The following is a 24,037-nucleotide window of genomic DNA, read 5'->3' as shown; positions in this document are numbered from 1 at the left end:
CGGGTCTCCAGGATCGTGCCCTGGGCCAAAGGCAGGCACCAAACCGCTGCACCACCCAGGGATCCCAAGGTTTTTTTTTTTTTTTTTTCTTATTTGATGCTTTTAACACCTGCTCCCCAACACTTGCCAATATAATTGGTGGGTAATCAGTATTTACTAATGCAAAAGATTGGAATGATATTGATGGATAAAACCAACGTGCATCAAGAAAATTCCCCACATATCAGCGCTGTGAGGCTGTCTGACGCTGACTGTGCCTTGTCTGACAGGCGAGAGAAAGGGAGAGATGGAAAGAAGGCTTCCGGGGACATGATCCACAGCAGATTCATCCGGAGACTGCTCTCGAATTATAGCAGGTTGTGTTTTGAAAGATGGCCTCGGCAGTGTCTCCCATCCCATGGGCTCTTCTGCCGGGAAACTTTGCTGCTCCTACCACTTGGAGGTGGCACTGATCCCTCCTCACCACAGTCTGGACTTAGTTTGAGCAACAGAAAGAGCCAGAACTATCACCCTATAACTTTTTAGATGGGGCCTTAAAAGAGCTGCAGCTTCTGCCTTCAATGTTTGGAACACCACCTCTTGGAAGCCAGCCACCTTAGAAGTCAGATTATCCTGCTGGAAGGAAAAAGAGAGAGAGAGAGAGAACGTGGAGAAAGGCCTGAAGCCACCTGGGACATTCCCATCCAAGCCAAGCTCCTACTCCTCAGATCTTGAGTAAATAAAGTGCTTGTTGTTTTTTAAAACATTAGGTTTGGGAGCATTTTATTTTGCAGCTGTAGATGACTCAAGCAAGGTGATTGGGCCCCACCTCAAACCCATGTATCTGATTCTCCAGGAACAGAACCTGGGCATCAGCTTTTTAGCAGAACCTGCCTGGCACAGGGAAATAGCTGAGCCTCTCAGTGACTTCTCCCGTGGACAGCTTCATCCGTGGCTTGCAGACTTGGTGGGTCTGAAGCCCTGGAGTGCACAATATGTCTGAGCTATAGGAATCCAGGCCAGAGACATACACAAGACCACAGCTTGGAAGAAACAGAGCACGAGGGAGTTCTATATGCAGAGCCATGAACAGAGCCATGGGATATCTGAACCGGATGAGGCCTTAGAAGATGTTTTGCAAATGAGGAGCTCATGGCCCAGAGAGAGGAGCTGAGTGACTCAAAGTCACATAACTTATTTGTGGCCCGCTTGGGACCAGAGCAATGTCTCCTGAGTACTGGTCCACTCTTTCCCTTGCCTGTCTATCTCTCAGGATTTCTGTGTCCTGAGGAGTGAGAAAAACACATGCTTTCTTAAATGCATGGTAAGTATCTTAAAAAATATTTTTTAAAGATTTTATTTAAAAAAAGATTTTATTTATTTATTCATAGAGACACAAACAGAGAGAGAGACAGAGACACAGGCATAGGGAGAAGCAGCCTCCATGCAGGGAGCCCAACATGGGACTGGATCCGGCTCTCTGGGATCACACCCTGGACTGAAGGCGGCGCTAAACCGCTGAGCCACCTGGGCTGCCCAGTAAGTATCTTAAAATATTAACTAACCCAGGTGTTCTTAAGTACCAATTATTGATGTCCCAATTAATGTGAACATACCAAGAGTATATCCACAGCAAGAAAAAGATCAGGATAAGAGGTGAAACTAACCTGGGCTGCCTTCCTCAAACAGTTGACCTTTGAAGGGGGAGGATGAGGGTCTGTGGCAGGAAAAGAGCAAACCCAGGCACAGAAGTTAGAATGAGACATGTGGGAGGTGCAGTCTGAGCTACTTGGCAGGTTCAGAGAGGCCTGCTGGGAAGGAACAGGGATTTATGAGAACCTGTTTTCCATCTAGGATCTGTTTTCTTATCTGGTTCCTCCGCCAGCAGAGGCAGGACAGGACTGGGGGCTGCCTAAATGGAAGCCCTATGATGCAGACTTCCTGAGCCCCATCCCCCACCCCCATCCTGCTGCCGGCTAAGAAGGCTGACCAGGGCCTGGGAGAAAACTGGTGCCCGAAACTACAACTGTGAGGCCGAGGTTTCTGAACCTGGTATCAGGATCCTGCTCTCTCCCCCTTTCTCCCTCCAGAGTCCAGCCCCCCCACCTTTGCCATTAGAGGAGGCCCCAAAGACACCACCCTAAGCGAGTTTATTTTTAGTTCCCATTCTTTCCTGAGAGCTGCCATGCACAGACCACACATCTTAAATATTCCCAGCTGCCCTGTGCTGAGGACTGAACCAAAGAGAAGGGATTTTTACTTGGAGTAGGAGAGGTCAAAGCCAAGCAAACAGAAGAAACTCCCTTGGAGTCAGAGTGGACAAAATGAGTGAAGTTGGTAAATTTATTTCTTTGGCAAATAATTCATGCTCAGCGGACAAATCAATAACACTGTCTGCAGTTTCCATGCTACAGAACAGGTTCTTTTGGTACCTGTTCTCTCTGAAGAACGAGTTCTTGTGGAAAAGTAGTAAGAGGCCAATAGAATGAGCATGGGTAGTTCCGAATTAGAATCCAGGACTGCTGGTCTTGAACAAGTCATCTGACTTCCCTGAGTGTCAGTTTCCTCTTCTGGGAAGATGGCCATAATGCTATTCTCCATTCCGTAGAGTTCTTTCGGGGGCTGATGGAGCTAACTCACACAAAATACATGCTGCCTAGCAGTGATAATTGCTTAATCAATATTCCTGTCCTGACTTCCCTGTCCTAACTAAACCCACCTTGACCAGCCCCAAGATAGAATTTCATATGGAACAGACACCTACTGTGAATCTACCACATGCCAGGCATGAAACGAGGCCATGTCACAACGTTGCCACATGACAACCTTGAGCGCTGGGTGTTACTTATCCTCATTTCCCTGTGGCCCTCTTCGGGGTCAATCCTACCCTACAGCAGACCATCGTGACAGGTCAGAGCGGATGCAGAGATATAAAGCAGTGGCAACCGTGGGGTCCGAGTAACATGCCGCCTGCTTCTGACCAATACACCTTTGCAGAGCACCAGGACACTGGGTGCTCCAGGAGAAAGCACCACTGGCCCCACCCCGTGTCTGGGGGACCTTGATCAACCCAAATGAACTCACTGAACTGGCTCAGGTCGGAGAGCCAGGGAACTGCATTTCAAGGAAGTAACACAAAGGCCTCCCCCAACTTGAAGTGAGCATTTCCTATATGCCTGGCACGGTGCTAATGAGTTGACATACATCACCTCACTTCATCCGAGCAGCAACCCCACAATGCAGCGCCTATGACATCCCCATTTCTAAGATGGGGAAACTGAGCCCTAAAGACCTGAAACAACTTCCCCAGAGTCGCTGAGTTGATAAGTGTCAGAGTCTCAGGACACGAACCTGGGTGCAAACTGGGAACTTGTTTGGGGTTTTGTTTGGTGAAGATGTTTAGTGCTTAGCTTTCAGGCATTCTGGCCTCTTCTTCCCACGAGGAGATCCCGTTCCCTGGGGCTCCCATGGTGCACAATCCTGTGACACGAGGACACCCTCTCACAGCCACCAGCCACCCGCAACCCCTGCCCTGTGTGGGGCCGTGGCCCTCTCCGTCTCTCTCTGCACACCAGAGCCAGTAGCCAGGGATAGGCGGGAAATTGTTCTTTCTGCCCTGGCAATCTGGTCAGGGGCCATGCAAGGAGGTAGTTTTCCACTCTAAATAGGCCATTTCTCCTGCTCTCCCATTACGAATTTCCTGCTTTCTGCACCATTGAGATTAGATCTCTGTCTGTGATAAAAGAAGGGCGCCTTGTGGCTGCTCTGCCCAGGGACTGGTAAGAAACAGGGGCTCAGCTGAAGACATATCTGTCTATCATCATTATCCTCATCATTTAATATCTGCTAAGTGCCCCAGAGTGCCTGCCCTAGACTTGGGAGTGCTTTGAGAGGACAAAGTCAAGAAGATGGGGTGAGTTTCCTGCCATGAGGATGCCTACATGCAAACCTCCACCTGCAAGTCAAATATCCCAACGCCTCTCTCACACAGGTGTGTTTGGACAAACACATCTTCCGGGAGCGCTTCTCAAACTGACGGGCACATCGCAACCACCAGGGGTTAAATCACAAATCCTGGGCCCCACCATGAGGGGATGTTGATGCTTCTGTTCAGGGGTCCCCACTTTGAGGACCGGCGCCCTCCTATACCCTCCCCGAACAGGGCAGCTCTCAGATCATCACACATGTGCTCAAAGGCATGTACACCCTCGGACATACACGCCAGACACAAGGTCCTGCAGCTTCTTCAGCGTCCATGGGCCCCACTCCCCCCTTGGATCTCTGGGCTCCGACCTTTCCAGCCTTTGCATTCCTCAAACTGTGCTCCTCCTCCTGCTTCAGGAGGGAAAATAGGTGGGAAAACAGCAAACTGAGGAAGAAAGGCAGGAATGTGGGGAATGGCAGGAGATTCTCCTGGCAAGACAGCTCCCACTGAGGGTAGAAGAAGAGATATAAAGCTCTCTCTTCACCTGGAACACGTGTCTTTGTTTGGCTAGTGCCTCCTTAACCTTTGGATGTTAACTCTAATAGCCCTTTTTCAAGGAAACCTTTCCTGATTTCCTCTACTACCCTGGCCACCATCACTAGACCACAGCAGAGCCTAGTTATAAGTGGACATATCTTTTTTTTTTTTGGACATATCTTCATATAGTTTTTATTCATGTGATTATGGCAGGGTTTGTAAATCTTTTAATTTTTTAAAAAGATTTTGTTGATTTATTTGAGAGAGAGAATGAATTGAGAGAGAGATAATGAGCAGGGAAAGAGGAAGAGGGAAAAGCAGACTCCCTGCCAAGCAGGGAGCTGGACACAAGGTCACAAGGTCAATCTCAGGATCCTGGGGTCATGACCTGAACCAAAAGACACTCAACCAACTAAGCCACCCAGGCGCCCTGGCAAGGTTTTTCTTCTTTTTTTTTTTTTTTTTGTCTTTTTGTTTTGTTTTGTTTTGTTTTGTTAATGTTTGACCCTATGAGAAAGGGGATCATGCTGAGTTTCTCACAGTTGCATCCCTACCTGGGCATCTACCTCATGGTAGATGCTCAGAAACCTTTGTTAAATGAATAAATGAACTCTCATACATGAGGGCAGCTCACACATACAGCAGGTATTCACACAAGAACACATTCACATGTACTCCCTCAAGTTTGCCCTCAGCATTCTTTGAAGAATAAGGTAGCCAACTTGGACACGTTTGAGGCATAGGAGTTAACGCAACTTTTCTGAAAAACAGCTCAGCATTTAGAATAGAAATGTAAGCAATCTTACTTATTGGAATTTACTTAGAAGACAATCACCTCAGAATAAAGCTGTGTGCAAAGAAATTCATGGCAACAGTGTTTATAAAGCAAACACTGGAAACTACCCCTACTTAGATGTCCACAGAGGAATATCCTATACAACGGAATATCCTACAACTGTTAAAGATGATAATATCCATCCCTTTGGGGAACATGCTTATTTCATGTTGTTGAGAAAATGAAGTCAAGATACAAAATAATCTGTAAAATATGATCTCATTTACATAAAACTGTAGCCCTCCCTCTATGGATGCATAGAGTTGTAGAAAGATATTGCCAAAATGCTAATAACATTTACCTTTGGAGGTGGGATTTTAAAAAATATTTTATTTATTTATTTGAGAGAGAGAGAGACCATGTGTGAGGTGGAGGGGCAGAGGAAGAGGGAGAAGCAGACTTCCCCCTGAGTGGGGCTGGATCCCAGCACCCTAAGATCATGACCTGAGCCAAAGGCAGGCGCTCAACCGACTGAGCCACCCAGGTGCCCCAGATGGTGAGGTTTAAAGTGATTTTTACTTTCTTCTTTGCAATAGCAAAGTTATATTGTTGTTATATTGTTATATTGTTGTTGAGAAATTAAATGAGATACAGTGTGTGATGATATGGAGAGTTTATCGTGTTATATTGTTATATTGTTGAGAAGTTAAATGAGATAAAGTTATATTGTTGTTATATTGTTATATTATATATTGTTATATTATATATTGTTATATTGTTATATTATATTGTTGTTGAGAAATTAAATGAGATAAAGTGTGTGATTGTGATGATATGGAGAGTTTATTGCATGATAAACTCTTGGCACAAACAGTTCTCCTTATATTATTTGTATAGTTTCCAGGATTGTTTGGATTTTTAAAAATTCTCTTGTAATGAGAGATAAGTTACAAAATCACAAAGACAATGAAGCTTTTAAAAATAGATCCAGCTGGAAAGGGCCAAGGAGAAGACGCCATGATAAATGACAGATATGTGTCCTCTACCCCTACCTCAAATCCCACTTGCAGCATTTAACACAGTCCTCAGTACTAGTAAGGTACTTGTGACAATTTGTTGAATTTAACTGGATTTGGAGCATCCATTAGTCCAGTGAGAAAGTTTATCAGAGAAGAACCTGACAGAGTAGTGATCTCTAGTCCACCACAAGGCAGACCCCACCAAGACTTAATTGTTGATATGGAAGGCATTAGCCATGCTTCCCCAGTGGGGTAGAGGGATTGGAGTGTTTCTCTCTCTCTCTCTCTCTCTCTCTCTCTCTCTCTTCTTTAAAGATTCTATCTATTTATTTGAAAGAGAGAGAGCAAAGATTGAAAGGACAAGCAGGGAGTGGTGTGAGGGGCAGAGGGAGAAGCAGACTGCCTGCTGAGTGGAGAGCCCCATGTAGGACTGGATGCCAGAATCACGATGCGAGCCAATGGCAGACTCTTAACCAACGGACCCACTCTGCTAACCCAATTAGAGTATCTCTAACTAGAATTAGAGCCCTTGCCTGGGATGCATCAAACCCAGGAAATTAAGGAAATGCAAATCCCCACTCTTCTTTCTCCCACCCACTGAGCTCTTCATTAAACTGCAGTTAAATTAACATCTCTCTTCTTCAACAAGACCCAACCATCACCACATAAAGCTGAAGAGACTTGGGCTCCTTTAGGTGAGAGATGGTACGCTTTTTCCTGAAAATGGGCAGTGGAGGTAAGATAGACATGGTTCCCATAGAATTTCCAGGAAGTGACTATCCAAAGTCAACAGCTGTAAATTTCCATGTTTTGTCTTGTTGTGCAGTCTAATGTAGCAGCCCTCCAAGTGTGGGGGTGCCTGAGACATTCTCAGGGGATCAGCAGGTCAAAACTATTTTCATAATAATACTATGATGTCATTTGCCTTTTTCACTCTGTTGACATTTGTACCAATGGCACAAAAGCAATGGTGGGCAAACTGTTGGCTCCTTCACATGAGTCAAAGCAATGGCACCAAACTGTACTTCTAGTCACTTTACCACCCCACACTGGCCAGTTTCCCTAAGGAACATCTTTGATGAAGCAGTAGATATTATTAATTATTAAAAGTTACTAATTTATTGATATTGCAATCCCAAATATATGTCTTTTCAATATTTAGTATGAAAAAAAATGAAAGCACTTCTGCCGTATATACCAAAATTCTAAGGTTGTTTCAAGAAAAAGCACTTGTATGTCTCAGCTGCAGGCTGAACTAGCCACTTTTTTCATGAAACACCATCCTTCCTTGAAAGAAGATTGACAAACTATGATTACTCTGACGTGATAGTTGGCAATCATTTTCTCAAAAATGAACAAAATGAGATTGTCACCTCAAAGAAAACATCTGACAGTGTTTGTTACTAATGATATAAACTTTCAATTGAAAATTAGAATTTTAGAAAATTTGGATCCTTCACCATGAGCTTCCCAATCCTTAAAGAATTTTCTGAATAGATATTATTTTTTATATTGTATAATGAAATGTGTCAACACTTGGAAGACATTCAGAACTCAGAACTAATATTTTCCAATTGATCGATGCATGATGTTATAAAATTAGGCGTAGGTAAAACCCAAACAACATATCCTAACACATCAAATACTGAAGCAAGTATGAGAATCCAGGTATCTTTTGTTAAAGCCAGATATTAAAGAGATTTGCAAAAATGTAAAACAATGCCGCTATTCTTATTTTTTGTTTAGAAAAAATATAGTTATTTTAATAAAATTATTATTTATATTAACATGTTATTAAATGTTTAGTTATAAATGTAATGAAATAGGTACAGGATCCGTATGCTGAAAACTATAAAACTTAAATGAAAGAAATAAAGAGAAATAAAGAGGAAAAAAAAAAAAGAAAGAAATCAAGGAAAATCTAAATAAGTGTATAACACAGAGCATATGGGTGGCTCAGTCAGTTAAGCATCTTCCTTTGGCTCAGGTCAGAATCCCAGGGTCCCGGGATGAGTCTGGCATCCACACTCTCTGCTCATCCGGGAACCTGCTTCTCCCTCTCCCTCAGCCTCTCCCCCTCACTTGTGCTTTCTCTCTTGCTCTCTTTCTCTCAAATAAATAAATAAAATCTTTATAAATAAGTAAATAAATAAAACACCATCCATGTTCATGGTTTGGAAGACTCAATAATTAACATGTTAATTCTCTCCAAATGGATTATAGATTTACCACAATCCCAATAAAAATTTCAACAGGATTCTTTGTAGATAGAGACAAGCTGGTTCTAAAACTTGTATGGAAATACAAGGAACCAGAATATCCAAAATTATTTTGAAAAAAATTTGGAGGACTCACCCTACCCACCTTTAAGACATATGGTAAAGCTGAGGTAGTAAGTCAGGGTGGCATTTGTGAAAGGATGGACACATAGATCAATGGAATATTAGAGAGGCTAGAAATATACTCACACAAATATGCTCAATTGACTTTTGACAAAATGAAAAGGCAATTGAGTGGGAAAGTGCAGTCTTCAATAAGTAGTGCTAGAACAACTGGACGTCCATTAACAAACAAATGAACCTCAGTCTAGATCACAATGGTATCCAAAAGTTAACTAAATGGATCCCAATCCAAATAAAAAACATAAACAACAACATTCTCAAGAGGAAACATCAGAGAAAATCTTCATGAGCTCAGATTTGGCCAAGAGTTCTTAGCACAATCCAAAAGAAAAAAAAAAAAAAGATCAATTGGAATTCAGTAAACTCACTTTTGCTCTAGAAGAGCACAATTAAGAGGATGAAAAGACAAGCCACAAAGAGAGAAAATATTTACAAATCACATAGTCAACAAAGACTAGTATCTAGAATATATAAAGACTTTCAGAATTCCATAATAATAAACAAACAACCCAACAAAGAAACAAGATCTGCACAGCCACTTAGTCAAAGAGGATCTACAGATGACACAATAACATATAAAAAGATGCTCAACATCATTAGTCATTAGAGAAATGCAAATTAAAACCACAATGAGATACCACTACACACCTATTAAAATGGCTACCATAAAAAATACAGACAATACCAATTACCAACTGGGAGGATGAGGAGCAAGTGGAACTCCTATACTGCAGGTGGGAATGCAGAATGGTACAGATCCTCTGAAAAAAGCCTGGCAGTTTCTCATAAAGTTAAACATATGATCACCATATGGCCCAACAATCCCACCTATTGAATTTATCTGAGAGGAATGAAAACTTCAGTTACCTGAAAATCTGTACACTAGCATTGAAATCTATGCTCATCCGGATTTCTGCCATGATCTTATCAAAAAGGAATGGCTTTGACTCAAAAGAGAATGTATAGGCCTTTGTGTGATGTTGATGACAGACTGCCTGAACTGTCTCCAAGGAGAAGGGATTTGGGGGCTGAAGAGAGGACAGCTGCTAGAGCCTGACCCAGGGAGAGGTAGATTCTCAAGTCTAGGGGTACAGAGAGCTGCAGAGTCAAGAGCTATTGCCCATCCCTATAAAATCCTCCAAGGGGCACCTGTGAGGGCTGCAAATTGAGCACCCAGCCTAGAAAGCAGGGTGCAAGCTCCTTCAAAGCATAGCATCCTGGGGAAGAATGGGATGAGGAATGCTTTCCTGGCTGGTAAGTTCAGAGTCAGATTTTAATCTACTTTTAAAAACAAAGGTGACATCATTTTTTTTTTTTTTTAATTCAGACACACAGAGAGAGGTAGAGACATAGGCAGAGGGAGAAGCAGGTTCCCTGCGGAGAGCCCAGTGTGGGACTCGATCCCAGGACTCCAGGAACACAACCTGAGCCAAAGGCAGATGCTCAATTACTGAGCCACCCAGGCATACCAAGGTGATATCTCTTGTACCTTTCTGGCATGGAGCAAATTCCTACTGTCTCCATAGGGTGTTGGCTGGAACCCCAAAGAGCTAAAGGTGGTGTCCTGAGGAACTCTGCTTATGGAGCTTGTGGGAGACAGAAGAAGGAGCAGCCAAGGGCCAGAAGGAAGAGCTTAATGCCACAGAAGCTATGGCAATTTCACAAAGTAGGGAGTATTCAACAGTTAAGTGCTGCAGGGAGTTCCAGTTGGATGAGTGCCATTGGATTTGGCAACTTGGTGGCTCACTGACATGATGGGGCAGGATCCAGACGGCTATGACTTGAGGAGTCCCCTCATAGTCCTTCACAGCCCTGAACCATCAGCTCCATTGGCTGAGCAGCCAAGTGCTACTGGGGCAGGGCCAGGGCCAGGTACCCATCCTGGTCCTGTTAGTGGCAAGAGAGAGCAGAGTAAGCTCAACCCAGTGGAGCTCCATGACTTGGAGAAACCACGAGTAGGAGATGTCCACCTGCCCCAGGTGGTAGTGTCACTTTCATAGAAGATCACCCCACTGCTATAAAACTAAGAGGAAGGTGGGCACCTGGGTGGCTCAATCACTTAGGCATTTGCCTTCAGCTCAGCTCGTGATCCCTTGTGTTCCAGGATGGAGCCCCACGTTGGAGTCCCTGCTCAGTGGGGAGTCTGTTTCTCCCCACCACCCCCCCTGCCCCGCTCCTGTGCTCTCTCTCTTTCTCAAGCAAACAAATACTTTTTTTTTTTTAAGATTTTATTTATTTATTGTCATGACAGACACACACGGAGAGAGGCAGAGACACAGGCAGAGGGAGAAGTAGGCTCCATGCAGGGAGCCTGACATGGGACTCAATCCTGGATCTCCAGAATCACACCCAGGGCTGAAGGCGGCGCTAAGCCATTGGGCCACCGAGGCTGCCCATAAATAAATAAATTCTTAAAAAAACCCAAAACCACAACTAAGAGGATTTATACAGAGAAACGCAAATTTCCTAAGAAACCTGAACCCTTTGAAGATTTATTGAAATTCTCCTCTCCTGTCTCATTTGTTTGCTGAAGCAGTGGAGATAGAGGTGAGGGATCTGGCCCTTTTGCTGCAAATTCAACATTTGTTTAGAGGTCTCAATAGGCCACTCACTTTGTCCTGCGTGTTTACAGATATCCTCCCATTTAATCCTGCAACAGCATGTGGGAGAGATACACCCACGTTGCATGAGGAAACAGAGAGGTTGGCTTGCCCAAGATCACATAGCGAAGTAAGTGGTGTAGCTGGAATTTGTGCCTCCAGGTACCTCGATTCCAACTTCGCTGCTCTCTCCACTAAAACATAGTGTAATTAGGAGGAATTCAAAGTAGATTCCTAGCTCCCTCCTTGTATGAAAAGTGAAGATCTTATCATGGGACGCAGGCCTTGGGCAGAGGAAGTATCCTGTTATGTCCACACCCTACATCCCACCGGCAGGAAATGAGCCATGCGGAACCAAAAGCCAGGCCGTGCCCTCCTCCTCGCCAAGGACTCATCTGAGAAAATCTCTGCCTGGATGATCCGGGCTGCTTATCTCCAGAGCATGGTCCTCCAGGTTCTGAGTGGACCCATTGTTAGGCCAGCGTGAGCTTGCTGCCCAGGTTGGGCAGCAGAATTCCAAGGAACAGGAAGCCTGGGTCAGTGTGGAGGAGGTAGAGAATGAGTGGCATGAGCCTCCGAGAGCCACCCACCCACACTGAGGAGACACGGAGGTATCCCGGGGTGACAGCTTGTTATGGCAGAGGAGAGCCTCCCAAAAACCATCCACTTGGGACGTGGGTGCAAGAGGAGTCAGGGGACCTCCTCCCATTCATAATGCATTTGTCTCAGGTTCTGGAAACTGCATGAGCTAAGCCTGCAGTCATGTGACACTCGGAGAGGTGTGCCCAGCCTTCTCCGTGAAGCCCTTCCGCCCTGCCCCTCCCGCGGCAGAGGCCTGGTGGAGAATGGAAAGATACTGAGAGGCAAGTGGCAGATCCCATGAGGTCACAGCTAGGAGCAACCTACCTGACTTGGGAAAGCAGCTTTTAAAATCAGACAGCCTGGATTCAAAGGCCAACGCGCCCACTTAGCTGCTGTGTAGTTCCGGCAAGCTTATTTCGCTTCCCTTGGCCTTTGCATCCTCATCCATTAAACAAGGATAATAGTGCCTACTCCGTGCTTTCAGGAGATAAGACACAGCGGGTGGTTAGCACATCATCTGGCACATAGCACGCATTCAGCAAATGCTAGCTAGCTCTTATCATCATTATCCTCATCATTATTATTACAGGGAGCTCTCCACGTGCAGCTCCCAATGTCCCCCCAAGTGCATCAGGACATTGGCTAAGCAATTATGGGAAACAATAGCCCTTGGGAATCTAACCAAACTCCAGAGGCAGCTGGATGGGCAGCGAGGCTGTAACTGGCTCTGTCTCCAGAAAACTATCATCTGCCCCACTCCCAACACACTCACGTGGCCCTCCCCTCCTTCCCCAGGGTAAATTCAGCAGTCAATGGAGTTGACAAAGCCAGAGAGTCTGAGTGGTACCTGAAGATGCCTGGGATCCAGGGACAAGAGGACAATGTTACAAGCAACTCTCCCTTCACGCCCCCCACCCCCCCAACAAGTCCCAACCAACACATACACACACCTTCCTGGAAATTCTGGACCAATTTGGGAAGTCCCATCACCCCCTTCCATGATTCTTATGCCCTCTATAAATGTCCTGGGTTTAAGGAATGTGTTTTCCTTTTCCTACTGAGATACTGCCTTTTCTGTACCTTCTCTCTCCTACAACATGGACACCCCTGCATCCCTGTAAGTCACTTCTGCCCTAGGAAACCAGAAAGAGAGAGAGAGAAGGGTCCAGTTTCTAGGGAGAAAGGAACAGAAATGGCCCCAACTCTCGGCCACAAGGCCCAGCTTCTGAACTATGACCCGCTTCCTCTGGTGGGCGCAGATAGCTGGCTGTCCTCCCTTGTGAGTGCCTGCTCTTGCATGGGAGCTGACCAAGGACTGCATTTCCCTGTCCCATTTCATCTGGGTGGTGCCTAGATGTTGACACCTGTCACTTGGGAGTGGAAACGACAAGTATCACCTGTGGGTCACAGCATATTAAAAAGTAGATGTGTGCCCTTTGTGTTTTTTTCTCCCCTCCTTCCTGTGACAAGAAGAAGACAAAATCACATGGTAGAAAGAATCTGAGTCCCTAAAAAATAATGTAGAAGGAAGCCTCCTCACTGGATGTTTAGATGGATGAGAAAGCCACCGAGGTTGTGGAAAACTGTGGGATATTATTAGGGTAGCTGTACTATTTCTCCTGCTAGTACACTAAGCCTGGCACCTGCCCCTCCCCCATACCTTTTTGTTGGGATGGAGCCAGAAGAGAATTGAAGGAGGGACTTCCCCTCATACTGACATGAGAGAGTAACGAAAACAAATCTGAGGTGTCCAAAGGCCAGGCTCATGGGCACAGGCCTGGAAAATTCTGTGTTCATGGTCAGGAGTGGGAATGTACAGTGCAGCACTGGCCATTCATCAGTGGGATCATAATGATGGCAGTTAATATATTAAATGCACTAAAAGTAAGTGTGGAGCAAGAAGGGATAGACCTGGGGATCCCTGGCTTAGTGGTTTAGTGCTTGCCTTGGGCCCAGGGCATGATCCTGGAGTCCCAGGATCGAGTCCCACATCAGGCTTCTGCACGGAATCTGCTTCTCCCTCTGCCTGTGTCTCTGCCTCTCTCTCTCTGTCTCTAATGAATAAATAAATAAAAATCTCAAAAAAAAAAAAAAAAAAGGAAGGGATAGATCTTTCAGAAGTCAATGGGACCACCTATCTAAGTTTCTTGGAAATGCTTGAGTAAGCTTTTGGGCTTTCTTATAATCATACTTCTTGCCGAGTTTGATAAAGGCAGAGGTAGAGAAAGAGGAAGAAGGAAAAGGAGAAAGAACAAGCACTGGAGTGCCCTTCACCCACCTCTGTCTGTTTTTTTGTGAAGGTTTACTTACTTTTTAAAGATTCCTTTCAAGCCCACCTCCTCTGTGAAACCCTCCCTGACTTCTCCAAGTGCGATTGGTAGCTTCTAAGCATGGCGTCCATACTCATCATAGCTTCCTACACTGGACCACAATCGTGAGTTCCTGAGGACACTGTCCTCATCTTTGTACCCCTGGGCTTGGCATGAGTACCTGGTTCAGAGTAGACACTGATATGGTGGGTAGGTGGCTGGCTGGCTAAATAAATATGCAGAACCCACAGCTGAGGAATCAAAGCTAAGAATCCAAACTGAGGCTGTCTGGGCACCTGGGTGGGCAATCTCAATTTTCAACCTTGGCATCAGGACATCCAATCACAAATTTTTCAGGTCACAAACATTTATTGCCAAAGATCATCGCCGGGGCTGCCGTAGACATGAATGTTGCCCAACCCCACCCCTACCCCCGCCCCCCCAGCCCTGATAACATGCAGCCAGCCCCCTCGGACTCTACCCAGCTTTGCTAACTAACTCCAGCCTGCTCTTCCAGGGTGGTCTAGCCCCCGGGGCAGCTGCCTGCCTGAGCTGGGCTGACCTGCTTGGACCTTGCCCCTGAGAGTCATAGCACCATGATGCAGGCCCAAGGAAAGAGAGAGAATGGACGGAGCAAGGAACAGGTGCCCCAGAGGGAAGGCTGGGGAAGGCCTGGGCCTCTAGCTGCATGGACGCCAGGCATGCTGATGGCTTATAGGAACAGGGCAACCCAGATCCTGAACATGGCTGTTCCGAGGGCCTGGGGACAGTGTCAGCTTTCTCTCCACGGCAGTGTTCATGGCAGTTCCTGGTTTCTGAAACAACTGAAACATTGAAAGGCGGAGAGGCTGGAAAGAAACTGCAAGGCCTGGGACAGCGCTGGGTACAAGGTGGGGGCCTGTCCACCTCGACTCTCTCAGGCTCTGAGGCCCACAGAGAAGCAGCAGCCATTTCTTCATATCCTGGTTGTGGCCTTTGGATGCAGCAACAGTGTGGTTCTCTGTGTGATGGATCTGCTCGCCAGCCCACATATGGACTCCCTTCCCTGAGTTCCCCAAAGGGGCTCCTTCCTCTGGTCCTCTGACGTCAGGAATATTAGCAGAGCTCTGGAATGTCGCAACTCCCATGAGTCCCTTGGAGTTTGGGGGGTGATGGATGCTGGCTCATCAGGCTCCCGGAATTTCTGGAGTATCTTTAAAAAATGCATCTACTTCCATTTCTTGAATATAAAAATAAAATAAAAATCTGCTCCAACTGCCTGTGACCAGACAAGAACAGTTGTGAGCCTGGACAGCCACAGTGCAGCCCACCTGTGTACCAGCAGGAGGTCTAAGAAAGGGCAGGAGACTGGTAATGCCAATGGGAGCATCTCCCTGCTAGGGACAGCCCAGGTACTCCAACACTTGGCTGTCACCTGGGATGCTGGTGGCTACTCCATCTGGGCTAGTCTCTGAGTCAGGGTCAGAAGAGCAAGAATTCTTGATGGGAACTTCCAGGCCCTTCTCTGGGCCCTGTTTGGGCTTCTCCTCCTTCTATTATGGATGCCCCTGCAGGAACCTCCACAGTGCCCAAACTGTTAACGCCAGGTGCTTTCCAGCCTGGGATTTGGGAAGAACTGACGGCTCTCCTGGTTTCTGAAGACCTTGGGAAAGCAACAAACACATACATGTGTGCATGCATGCACACGAACACACACATGCACACACGTGTGCACATTCACAGAGGCAGCAGATGGTGGAGGTGGGAGTAACAAGGGTGCCTGGTGGCCTTTAGCCCAGATGACACTGCAGGTGGCCCAGTCACTCCGGTCAGAGTCTTTGCAGCAGCCAGTGCTGTGAGGTGGGACAGGATAGCTGCTTAGGATTTCCGGAAGTGCACCTCCCTCTGAGGAGAGAACAGGGTGAGGCTGGCTCAGGGATACAGGTGTCGAAGGTGGGGGTTCAGGGCCTAAAATTCAGCCCAGCTGTCATAGGCACTGCTCCTCGGAGAGAGGCAGCAGGGAGGAGCCATGGAAGCAGAGAGACCCACTAGGTGGATTTCTGGAGCAGCCACCTGAGCTCTCTGCACTCCCCCCCTCGCTCAGGCAGAGGAGGGAAGGTGAGTATACGCTCCTGCTTTACAGCGAAGGTGGCAGGTGCAGGGAAGGCAGGACCACCCTGGGTCAGCAGCAGGAGGGATGATCTGCTGTGAGACTAACTTCCTGCTAGGAGGGAGGCCTCCTACACACGTGTGTGCTCCAATGGGCTGTGTGAGCTCACATGTTGGCCAGCCCTGCAGAGAGGACGGTGCTCCCAGGCCAGCACCCAGCCTGGGCCCACCCCTTCCAGCCCTTCAGAGGAAGGAAATGGAGGGAAACACAGGCAGCTGGGGCTGGCCCCACATTTGATTCCTGTCCTGTCCCAATCTTCCATACTTTCTGAACATCCCCAAACACAAGGGGGTGAGGGGAGGCCTGGGCCCTCTTCCAGGAACCCCACCTTGGGAGTTCCCAGTCTGCCCCATGCAGTGGCCCCATGCAGGCTCTCACCTCCATCTTGCTGTAAATCCAGGGGAGGACTTCTGTCACTTTGGTGTACACACCGGGCTTGTTTCTCTGGCCACAGCCCGTGCCCCAGCTAGTGACTCCTGCCAGGTACCAGCGGTTGTTCTGCTCGCAGACCAGGGGTCCCCCGCTGTCTCCCTGTGAGGGGAGCACACATCTCAGCAGGGTGGGAGAGGTGGTCCTTGAGCAGGAAGTGGTGGGCACCTGATTCTCACCCCGAACCCAGCACCCCAGCCTTCCCCCACCACCCCTAGCCCCCGGCCCCCAGGACCTGAGCCCCACCCAGATGCAGCCTCACCTGGCAGGAGTCTCTGCCTCCCCGCAGGTCCCCAGCACACATCATCCTTGGGGTAAGGTAACTGTCATAGACCAAGAAGTCGTTGCATTTCTTAAAGTCGATGAGGTTGACCTGCACCTCCCGGAGGAAGGGAGAGGTCTTCTCTTCAGTGAAGTTGAGTTGAGGAAAGAGATGATGGGAAACGAGTGAGACCAGATCTGGACAGCTTCTCGACCTTTTAGTTGCTCTCCAGTGACTCAGACTCACTCCTTCCTGGGAGTGGAGGGTACCAGTCCCATGGCTGGCCACCCAGGACATATGGGCACTCACAGCCTCGCACCACACACAAGCCCCTACACGTAACACAGACACATACACGTGCAGAGACAAGCTCACAAGCCTATCGCGCTGCCTTTATGTTGCACAGTGCTATCCTGTATTCCAAGCATCATCAAATACATCATTTCGTTCATATCCAGTAACTATGTGCCCTAAAGAGGTATAATTAATCCATTTACGGTTGGAGAAACTCATGGCCAAAGGAGTGACTTGCCCACAGTTGCACAACTAGTCAGTTATGGAGCTGAGACCAGAACAAGGCTGCTCCCGGGCCAGTCACCACTCCATCTTGTTGAGCAAGGGAAAGGTGGCCCTGACCCCCGCAATTGGTCAAAGGCTGACAATGAGGCCAGCCAGGTACTCTGGAGCCAAGCATAAACAATCCTATAGAACCAACATCAGAGAAGACCACTCTCTAATAGTGATGAAGGAAGGCAGAAGACCGCTTCGTAATCTTGTTTAAGCATAAATGAAAACAAACCACAAAAAAGCTAACCGTCCCTTCTCCGAGCCAATACGAGTGGCTACTGCTTCTTCACTGATTATAGTTTCAGATTCGGTTTATTCTTAACTCCTATTCTTAAATCCTAGATGGGATTATTAGGATGCCGAATCATTGAATTATCCCTGCTTCCTGAAAGCATCCAATCTAGAGAAATGTTCCACTTCTTTGAACCACCCCCGCCCCCCATCCCCAAACCATCCAGGTCCTATGAGAAGTCCTTTCTAGCACTCTGTTATTAAGATTTCCATGGTTCTCCATGGTATATGGTCCCCTCAGTGCAGCGAGCAATGAACCCAACATGTTCGACTACAGGGGGTCTCCAGGTAGTCTTGGCTGGAGGGCATCGTCATACCAACGGCTTTGACATAGACTCAGGTAAATATACAGATTTCTCTCGGGTTAGTTTATAGGCTCTTACTTTGGAGCGCTCTGTGCCAAGCTGTTTAGGGGGGCACAGACACCTGGTGTGGTCTGCATTTAGGGGGACACAGGTACCTGGTATGGTCTGCATGTTGGGGGATGTAGAAACTTGGTGTGGTCTGCATTTAGAGGGTCACGGGAACCTAGTGCTGAGGTCTGAATTTAGGGGCCACAGGCACCTGGTGTGATCTGAATTTAGGGGGCCATAGGCACCTCGTGTGGTCTACGTTGATGGAAGGATCTTAGCCAACCAAGTGGTGCCTACATGGTCTGAATACAGAATGCACAGTGTTGTCAATCCTGGAAATACTCTTCCTCTTTTTGTTAAGATACGTGAGTGAAGTGTTGGTATCTTCACCAGGAGGTGGCACCTGAGGGTTCTGGGGAAATAAACGTATAGGTCCCTATGAACAGATCTGTATATAAACACATTTTGTATACACTTATAGGAGAGCTTTTTTGAACTTCTATAGCTGTATGTAAAAGTACCGAAGATTGGTTAAGCCTGTGTCAACAGTTGGTATTTTTTTCACTTGTACATTTGGTACTTTTTCTTTTGATTGACTAAAGCTGCATATGCTAAAAAAACAAGCAAAAAAGTCTTTTTTTTTTTCATTTTCTTTTCACTTTTTAAAAAAATTCAGAGTAATTTCAATTTAATGGGGGTCTTTCTCAACAGAAGTGTCAACCCAGAGCGTAAGAAACAACTGAGGCTCTGTGAGGAAGTGGTATGTATGATGCAGAGAGCACCAGCCAACAGGTTCTAGATTATTCTAGACTTAGTTCTGTCTATCAGAAACTACCAGGGTGACCCTGGGCAAGTGACATAGCCCCAAAGGTCTTCAGTTTCCTCATTTGTAAAATGGGGAGAACGGGTCAAGGGTGGAATTCAGGAAACCAAAAGTTTCTAATAGGTGCTCTGAGATGTGACATAAACTGGTCTGCTGTGTATAGGGGTGAGGCGAACCACACATCCACACCCAGGCCCATGGAGCTCTCTGCCCAAAACCTCATCTAGATAGGCCCTCCTCTATATACCCCGACACATCACCCACACACTCTCCATACAGACACATGTGTACACACACAGAGACACAGCCTAGCATCTCTGCCTCTCACCATCGGTCTCCTTGGTCTTGCCAAAACCTGTGATCCAGCAGGTTTCATTGAGATTGAAGGTCTGTCCATGCATAGGGAGGCAGGCAGGGTGGATGTGAGCTGCAATAAGACCTCAAGGCATCAGAGCAGGGACAAGGCTGGAGGTTTCAGCTGGGGTGGTAGTGTGGAAGGACAGGGGTACCAATGTCCAAGGACCCTCCCTCCTTGCCCCCAGTGTGGTTCTGAATCTTCCAGGGCCTCAAACTGACCAGGCAAGAAACTCCGTCACTTTACCTTGACCCTCAGCATTCAAGTTGCTGCTGGAGTCCCTCAAGCATTCTGATCTCAGTGGGGGCCATGTGGGCAGAAGCATATGCCTTGGAAGCTCCCCTATGTCAAGTCAATCCCGATGGTCATAAGGGTCTCCCTTCTAAAGAGTGAGCTTCCTCCATGCCCACCCATCAGAGGAAGGAGCAGCAGCAGGCTAAGTCCCAGGCATTATCACCATGGCATCTCTCAGTCATGTGTCCAGCCTGGTTTGGGGACAGCACCTCCTGGCTAGTAATGGCCTGAGACACTCCCTCCAGGTCAGACAAGCTCTCCAAGTGGGAAGAGCACATCCCTAGAGGCACAGAACCACTGCTCACTTGCTGCATTTAGAAGGTACTATTGTACACCTTGTCACAGCCCCCTCTAGGACTGGGATCTTTAAACAAACTAGGGCACAGACCACCAAACTCCAATTTGCAAGACAAAAATATCACTTGATAGAATGTTTGCAGTGTTCCCAAGTGTTTGTTATGCTCACCGCAGCTTACTGCACCTAGAATAGTGCCTGACACAAACTACTCAACAAACCTAAGGAAGAAAGGAAGAAGCGACATAGTGGAAGGGAGTGTGGGAGAGGGAATGAACTCTAGATTCTTCTCCTACAAATTGGGCTCAAGTATTGGGGTCTAACATATTTGTCTGCTAGAGAATTAACAAACAAAAAAGAAATAAAGGTATGGCATCAATTATTAGCCAAAAAAATGCAAAACATAATTTCTTAAAATATGCTCATTTTTAAGATGTAGGGTCTTCAAAACATGTGACACAATTATATCCTCCATTCGTTTTTATGAGGAAGTTAAATTCATAGGTGAGTTTTCACAAGTCTTCTCAGATAGTATTGTGACTTGAAAGGGCTCTCCGCCCGCCAGAGGAGTTTAAGAAACTCTGCCCTGATTTCTAAACCAAAATTTAGGGCACGTGGTCTGATCAGAAGACTACGTAAATCTAAGCCGTGATTCTCAGACTGGAGGTGTGCTTCCTACGCAGGAGCCTATCAGAGTCTGGAGAGGGACTGCCATTGTCTGAAAAGCATATGCAACGTTATAATAGCTTTACAAATTACTTAATTTGATCTGGAATTCCAAATAACATTAAGGAGAGTTGGAAGTGATGGGAGATCTGGATGGTTAGTCAAATGGAGTCTGGGTTTGGCAAGGTTGGAAAGGCCTGTTCTGGTCCTGCAGACTGACGGGCCCCTCTTAGGTGAGCAGAGGACCACCCCTCACCTTGTAGTCCCAGGGGCTCCACGGAACAGACTGGGAGGCCCAGCAGAGGAGGAGTGGTTGGGGGGGATGCTGGCCCGCAGGTGGGCGGGGCTCTAGTGCCCTTTCCCCCTCCTCGTCACCCCACTCTGATGACCTAGTGTCTGACTCATAACGGACACCGCCTCTGTAATTAATGTGCCAGGAAAGACCAGCTCACAGGCTCAGAGCACGAGAAAGGCTGGACTAACCAGAGATCCCTCCAAGGCTTCCAGGAAACCCGGTCCACCTTACCTATCATTTTTCAGAGAAGCCCCATTTATGCCTCCTGGGCTCCCTCAGCTGTCCCCACCATCGTGTCATTGGTCTCTACTGTGTGTGTGTGTGTTACCCATTTTGTTCTCTTTGCCACTGCAAGTGCACAGTGCGCTGCATAGCAGCAGACACACAGTAAGTATCCGATGAGGACACACAGGAGTGAGTGAATTAATGGATGAAACCTTCTTTAATCTCCTCCTGACAACTCCTCTAGCATCTCTATCGTGTGGCCAACCTCATGCCAATTCACTGTCTGTACCTGTGCTCGTTTTGTGTGCCCAACTGCAGTGATAGCAATTTGCCAGCAGAGAGCCTGGTGTGAAGAGCATTGCTCGGGAAGCAGACAGACCAGGATCCCGTCCTGGAGCTGCCACTTATTACTTCGTGGCCTTGGGAAATTTTCTCTCCCTAAAGCTCCATCTCCTCAAATATAAAACGAAGCTAATAATAGTACCTGCTCCACAGGATTGCCTGTGAAGAGTAAGTGATACCGCAGATGTAAAATGCCTACCACAGAGCCCAGCCCCTGTTAAGTGCTCAATAAATGAGTGAAACAATTCAGTGTATTTATATTGGTGAAGACCGGTATCCAAGACTTATCTCTGTCACCAACTTGCAATGTAAGATGTGTCATTTGGGACAACCTTATTTCCAGCCTCTGGGCCTCAGTGTCTCCCATGGTAAAGCAGAGATGTTCCATTAAATGATCCCCAAGAGCCTCTCACTTCCACCATGCTGAGGCTCTGGGACCCCTGGATGCTGCAAGGCTGGGCCCCAGGGGCTGCCTGGAGGAGCTGGGGTGGCTGTGACTCACCAGATAGGGTCAGGGGCTTGGAGAGCCGCATGAGGGCGATGTCATAGTCGTCCTCCTCATCCGTGTAGTTCCCGTTGATGATGATCTGGGAGATGGAGGCTGCCTCAGGCAGCTGGAGGAGGTTGCTGGTACCTGCGTAGACCTTCCAGCCCTCCAGGATCTTCTCCCGGGTCCTGCAAGAGCCACAAGGGAGCATAGTCTAGCTTCTTGTCTGGCGGAGGCCCCCTGGCAGCATCTGCCACGTAAGAGAAGCTGCAGCTGCAACACCAGGTCACAGGCAGGGGGATGGATGAAATGACCTCTGAAGGGAGCCTTCCATCTTAGCCCAGGGCTCCAGAACAATCCCCTGTCTCCAAAATCCTGTCTGGAATTGGCCACCCAGCAGCTCACAAAAATAAAGAGGAGGGATGGGCGCGATCTCTAAGCATCGACCCCATTGTCTCCTCTGCACGCCACCAACCTTCCTGTGAGGTGGACAGGACACTTCTCAGCAGTATTATCCTCAGTAGAAATGGAGCTTTAGACAGAACAAAAGGGACCTGCTGAAGACTCACTCACTGCTGGGGAAGCCAATGCCCCTGAGGCCTTGTCCTTAGAGCCCTTTCCTGCCCACCAGTCCAAAGGGACAAGCCTGGCTGGTGACAGTTAGAAGCTGACTGCACCACGCTGCCTGCGATCCCCATCCCTCCATTCCCGGGACAGCATTCCTGAGTCCTCAGGCTCCTCTCCTGGAAGCTCCGGTTGGAGGAAGTGGCAACAAACCCAAAGCCTCTTTATTTCACCCCGTTCTTCAGGGATAGGCTCGTGAGCCTGTCTCACCCTCCTCCAGGCCATCAAGGTTAATTTTCTCATTCTGGGCCTCGCTCAGAGCGAGTAACCCCAATGCATGGTCCCAGGACCAAATGGCAACTGCAGATCATGGCCCCGGCCACACCAGCACTGCCTGGCCCTGGGGGCCCCGGCTCCCGACCCAAGCCCTCCTCCGCAGAGAGACAAGTCAGTCTGCCAGGAGCCCTGCCCGGTGCTCCCGACCCTGGGGGCACAGAGGCACCCACCCCTCGGGCACTTACACAAAGAAGCAGTGGGCGGCGGTGAGCACCCACTGGGCGTCGATCAGCGTGCCCCCGCAAATGTGCGTGGTGCCATAGTGTAGACTGACTTGCCAGGGCCACTTGCTCTCTGGGGCCAGCGCCCCTCCCACGATCCGCCCGGTCAGGGCCCTCAGCCCACAGTCTGGGGAGAAGCAGAAGAGATGAACCGTGACCTCTGCTGCTCTCAGAGCCGCCCCCGTGCTCCCTGGGCCCGGGCCAGGCTTAGGCAGCCCCCTGCTGAGGGCACCCCTCGGCCCACGGACACAGCTTTGCTCACTGAATCTGATGTGGCCTGGCTGTTTCCTGCCAGGACAGAGGTCCCACCAGGAGGGTCAGATTTCTGGGATCGCCTGGTGGGAAGTTCCATCCTAGGCAGCTTCCTCGTCCCCCACCCCCTACTCAGTCATTCTTTCCTTAACTTGACCAGCGCTCTCTCAGTGCCTGAAGCTTGGGGCACTGTACCAAGCACCAAGGTCATGATGGTGAATCCCAGGGTTGCCATCGGGAGCTTGGGGAGGCAGACCAAGTCTGACGTGACCCTGAATTGATGAGCCCTGTCACAGCATTTCAGAACAAAGGAGAAATTAACTTTCCATGATATGCAGGTGGGTCTATGCCCATATGGATCCCCAGAGGGTCATTTAGTGCTACTGGGGACCCTGCACGTACCCCCAAGGAAACACTTCCAAGCATGTTCTGGAGTCATCCCCCCAAAATTGTGGACAAGGCAGTCCTTGGAGTTTGTTCAGACATGTGCCCTTTTTTCTTCGAAGGGGGAGAATGGTCTGAGGGGTGGACACTCTGTCCACAGCAACCCTGTCCATAGCCCTGTGCCCACCTGCTCTGGGGAGCACCCCCCGCCCTTCATCACTGAGAACACAGCACTTGTAGGCTGGTTAACAGCTTGGGCTTTGGGGTCAGGCCCAAGGTCAGATACCAGCTCCTCACCTACCAGCAGTCTGACCGTAGG

At 48.0% G+C, this 24,037-nt stretch overlaps 1 protein-coding gene across 2 annotated transcripts in view; it reads right to left on the bottom strand.

The window, feature by feature from the left end:
- Positions 1 to 14,477: 14,477 nt before the first annotated feature.
- The window catches only part of TMPRSS13 (transmembrane serine protease 13), a 28,289-nt gene continuing 18,729 nt past the window's right edge, over positions 14,478 to 24,037 (bottom strand). Inside the window, exons 8-13 of one of the 2 annotated variants that reach the window (XM_072729668.1) lie at positions 23,047 to 23,209; positions 21,977 to 22,149; positions 19,331 to 19,429; positions 16,969 to 17,111; positions 16,656 to 16,808; positions 14,478 to 15,770 (exon numbers count right to left, since the gene is read on the bottom strand). In XM_072729668.1, coding sequence (XP_072585769.1) covers positions 15,705 to 15,770; positions 16,656 to 16,808; positions 16,969 to 17,111; positions 19,331 to 19,429; positions 21,977 to 22,149; positions 23,047 to 23,209 — 797 coding nt within the window. In that variant the 3' untranslated portion in view covers positions 14,478 to 15,704. Of the gene's footprint in view, positions 16,013 to 16,655; positions 16,809 to 16,968; positions 17,112 to 19,330; positions 19,430 to 21,976; positions 22,150 to 23,046; positions 23,210 to 24,037 lie in introns of both variants that reach the window. The other variant, XM_072729670.1, reaches the window with a different exon arrangement.

Source organism: Vulpes vulpes, chromosome 12 (assembly GCF_048418805.1).
Source record: "Vulpes vulpes isolate BD-2025 chromosome 12, VulVul3, whole genome shotgun sequence".
Taxonomy (NCBI): Eukaryota; Metazoa; Chordata; class Mammalia; order Carnivora; family Canidae; genus Vulpes; species Vulpes vulpes.
Note: the sequence above shows the minus strand (reverse complement) of the source record. Positions and strands in the feature narration are given on the sequence as shown.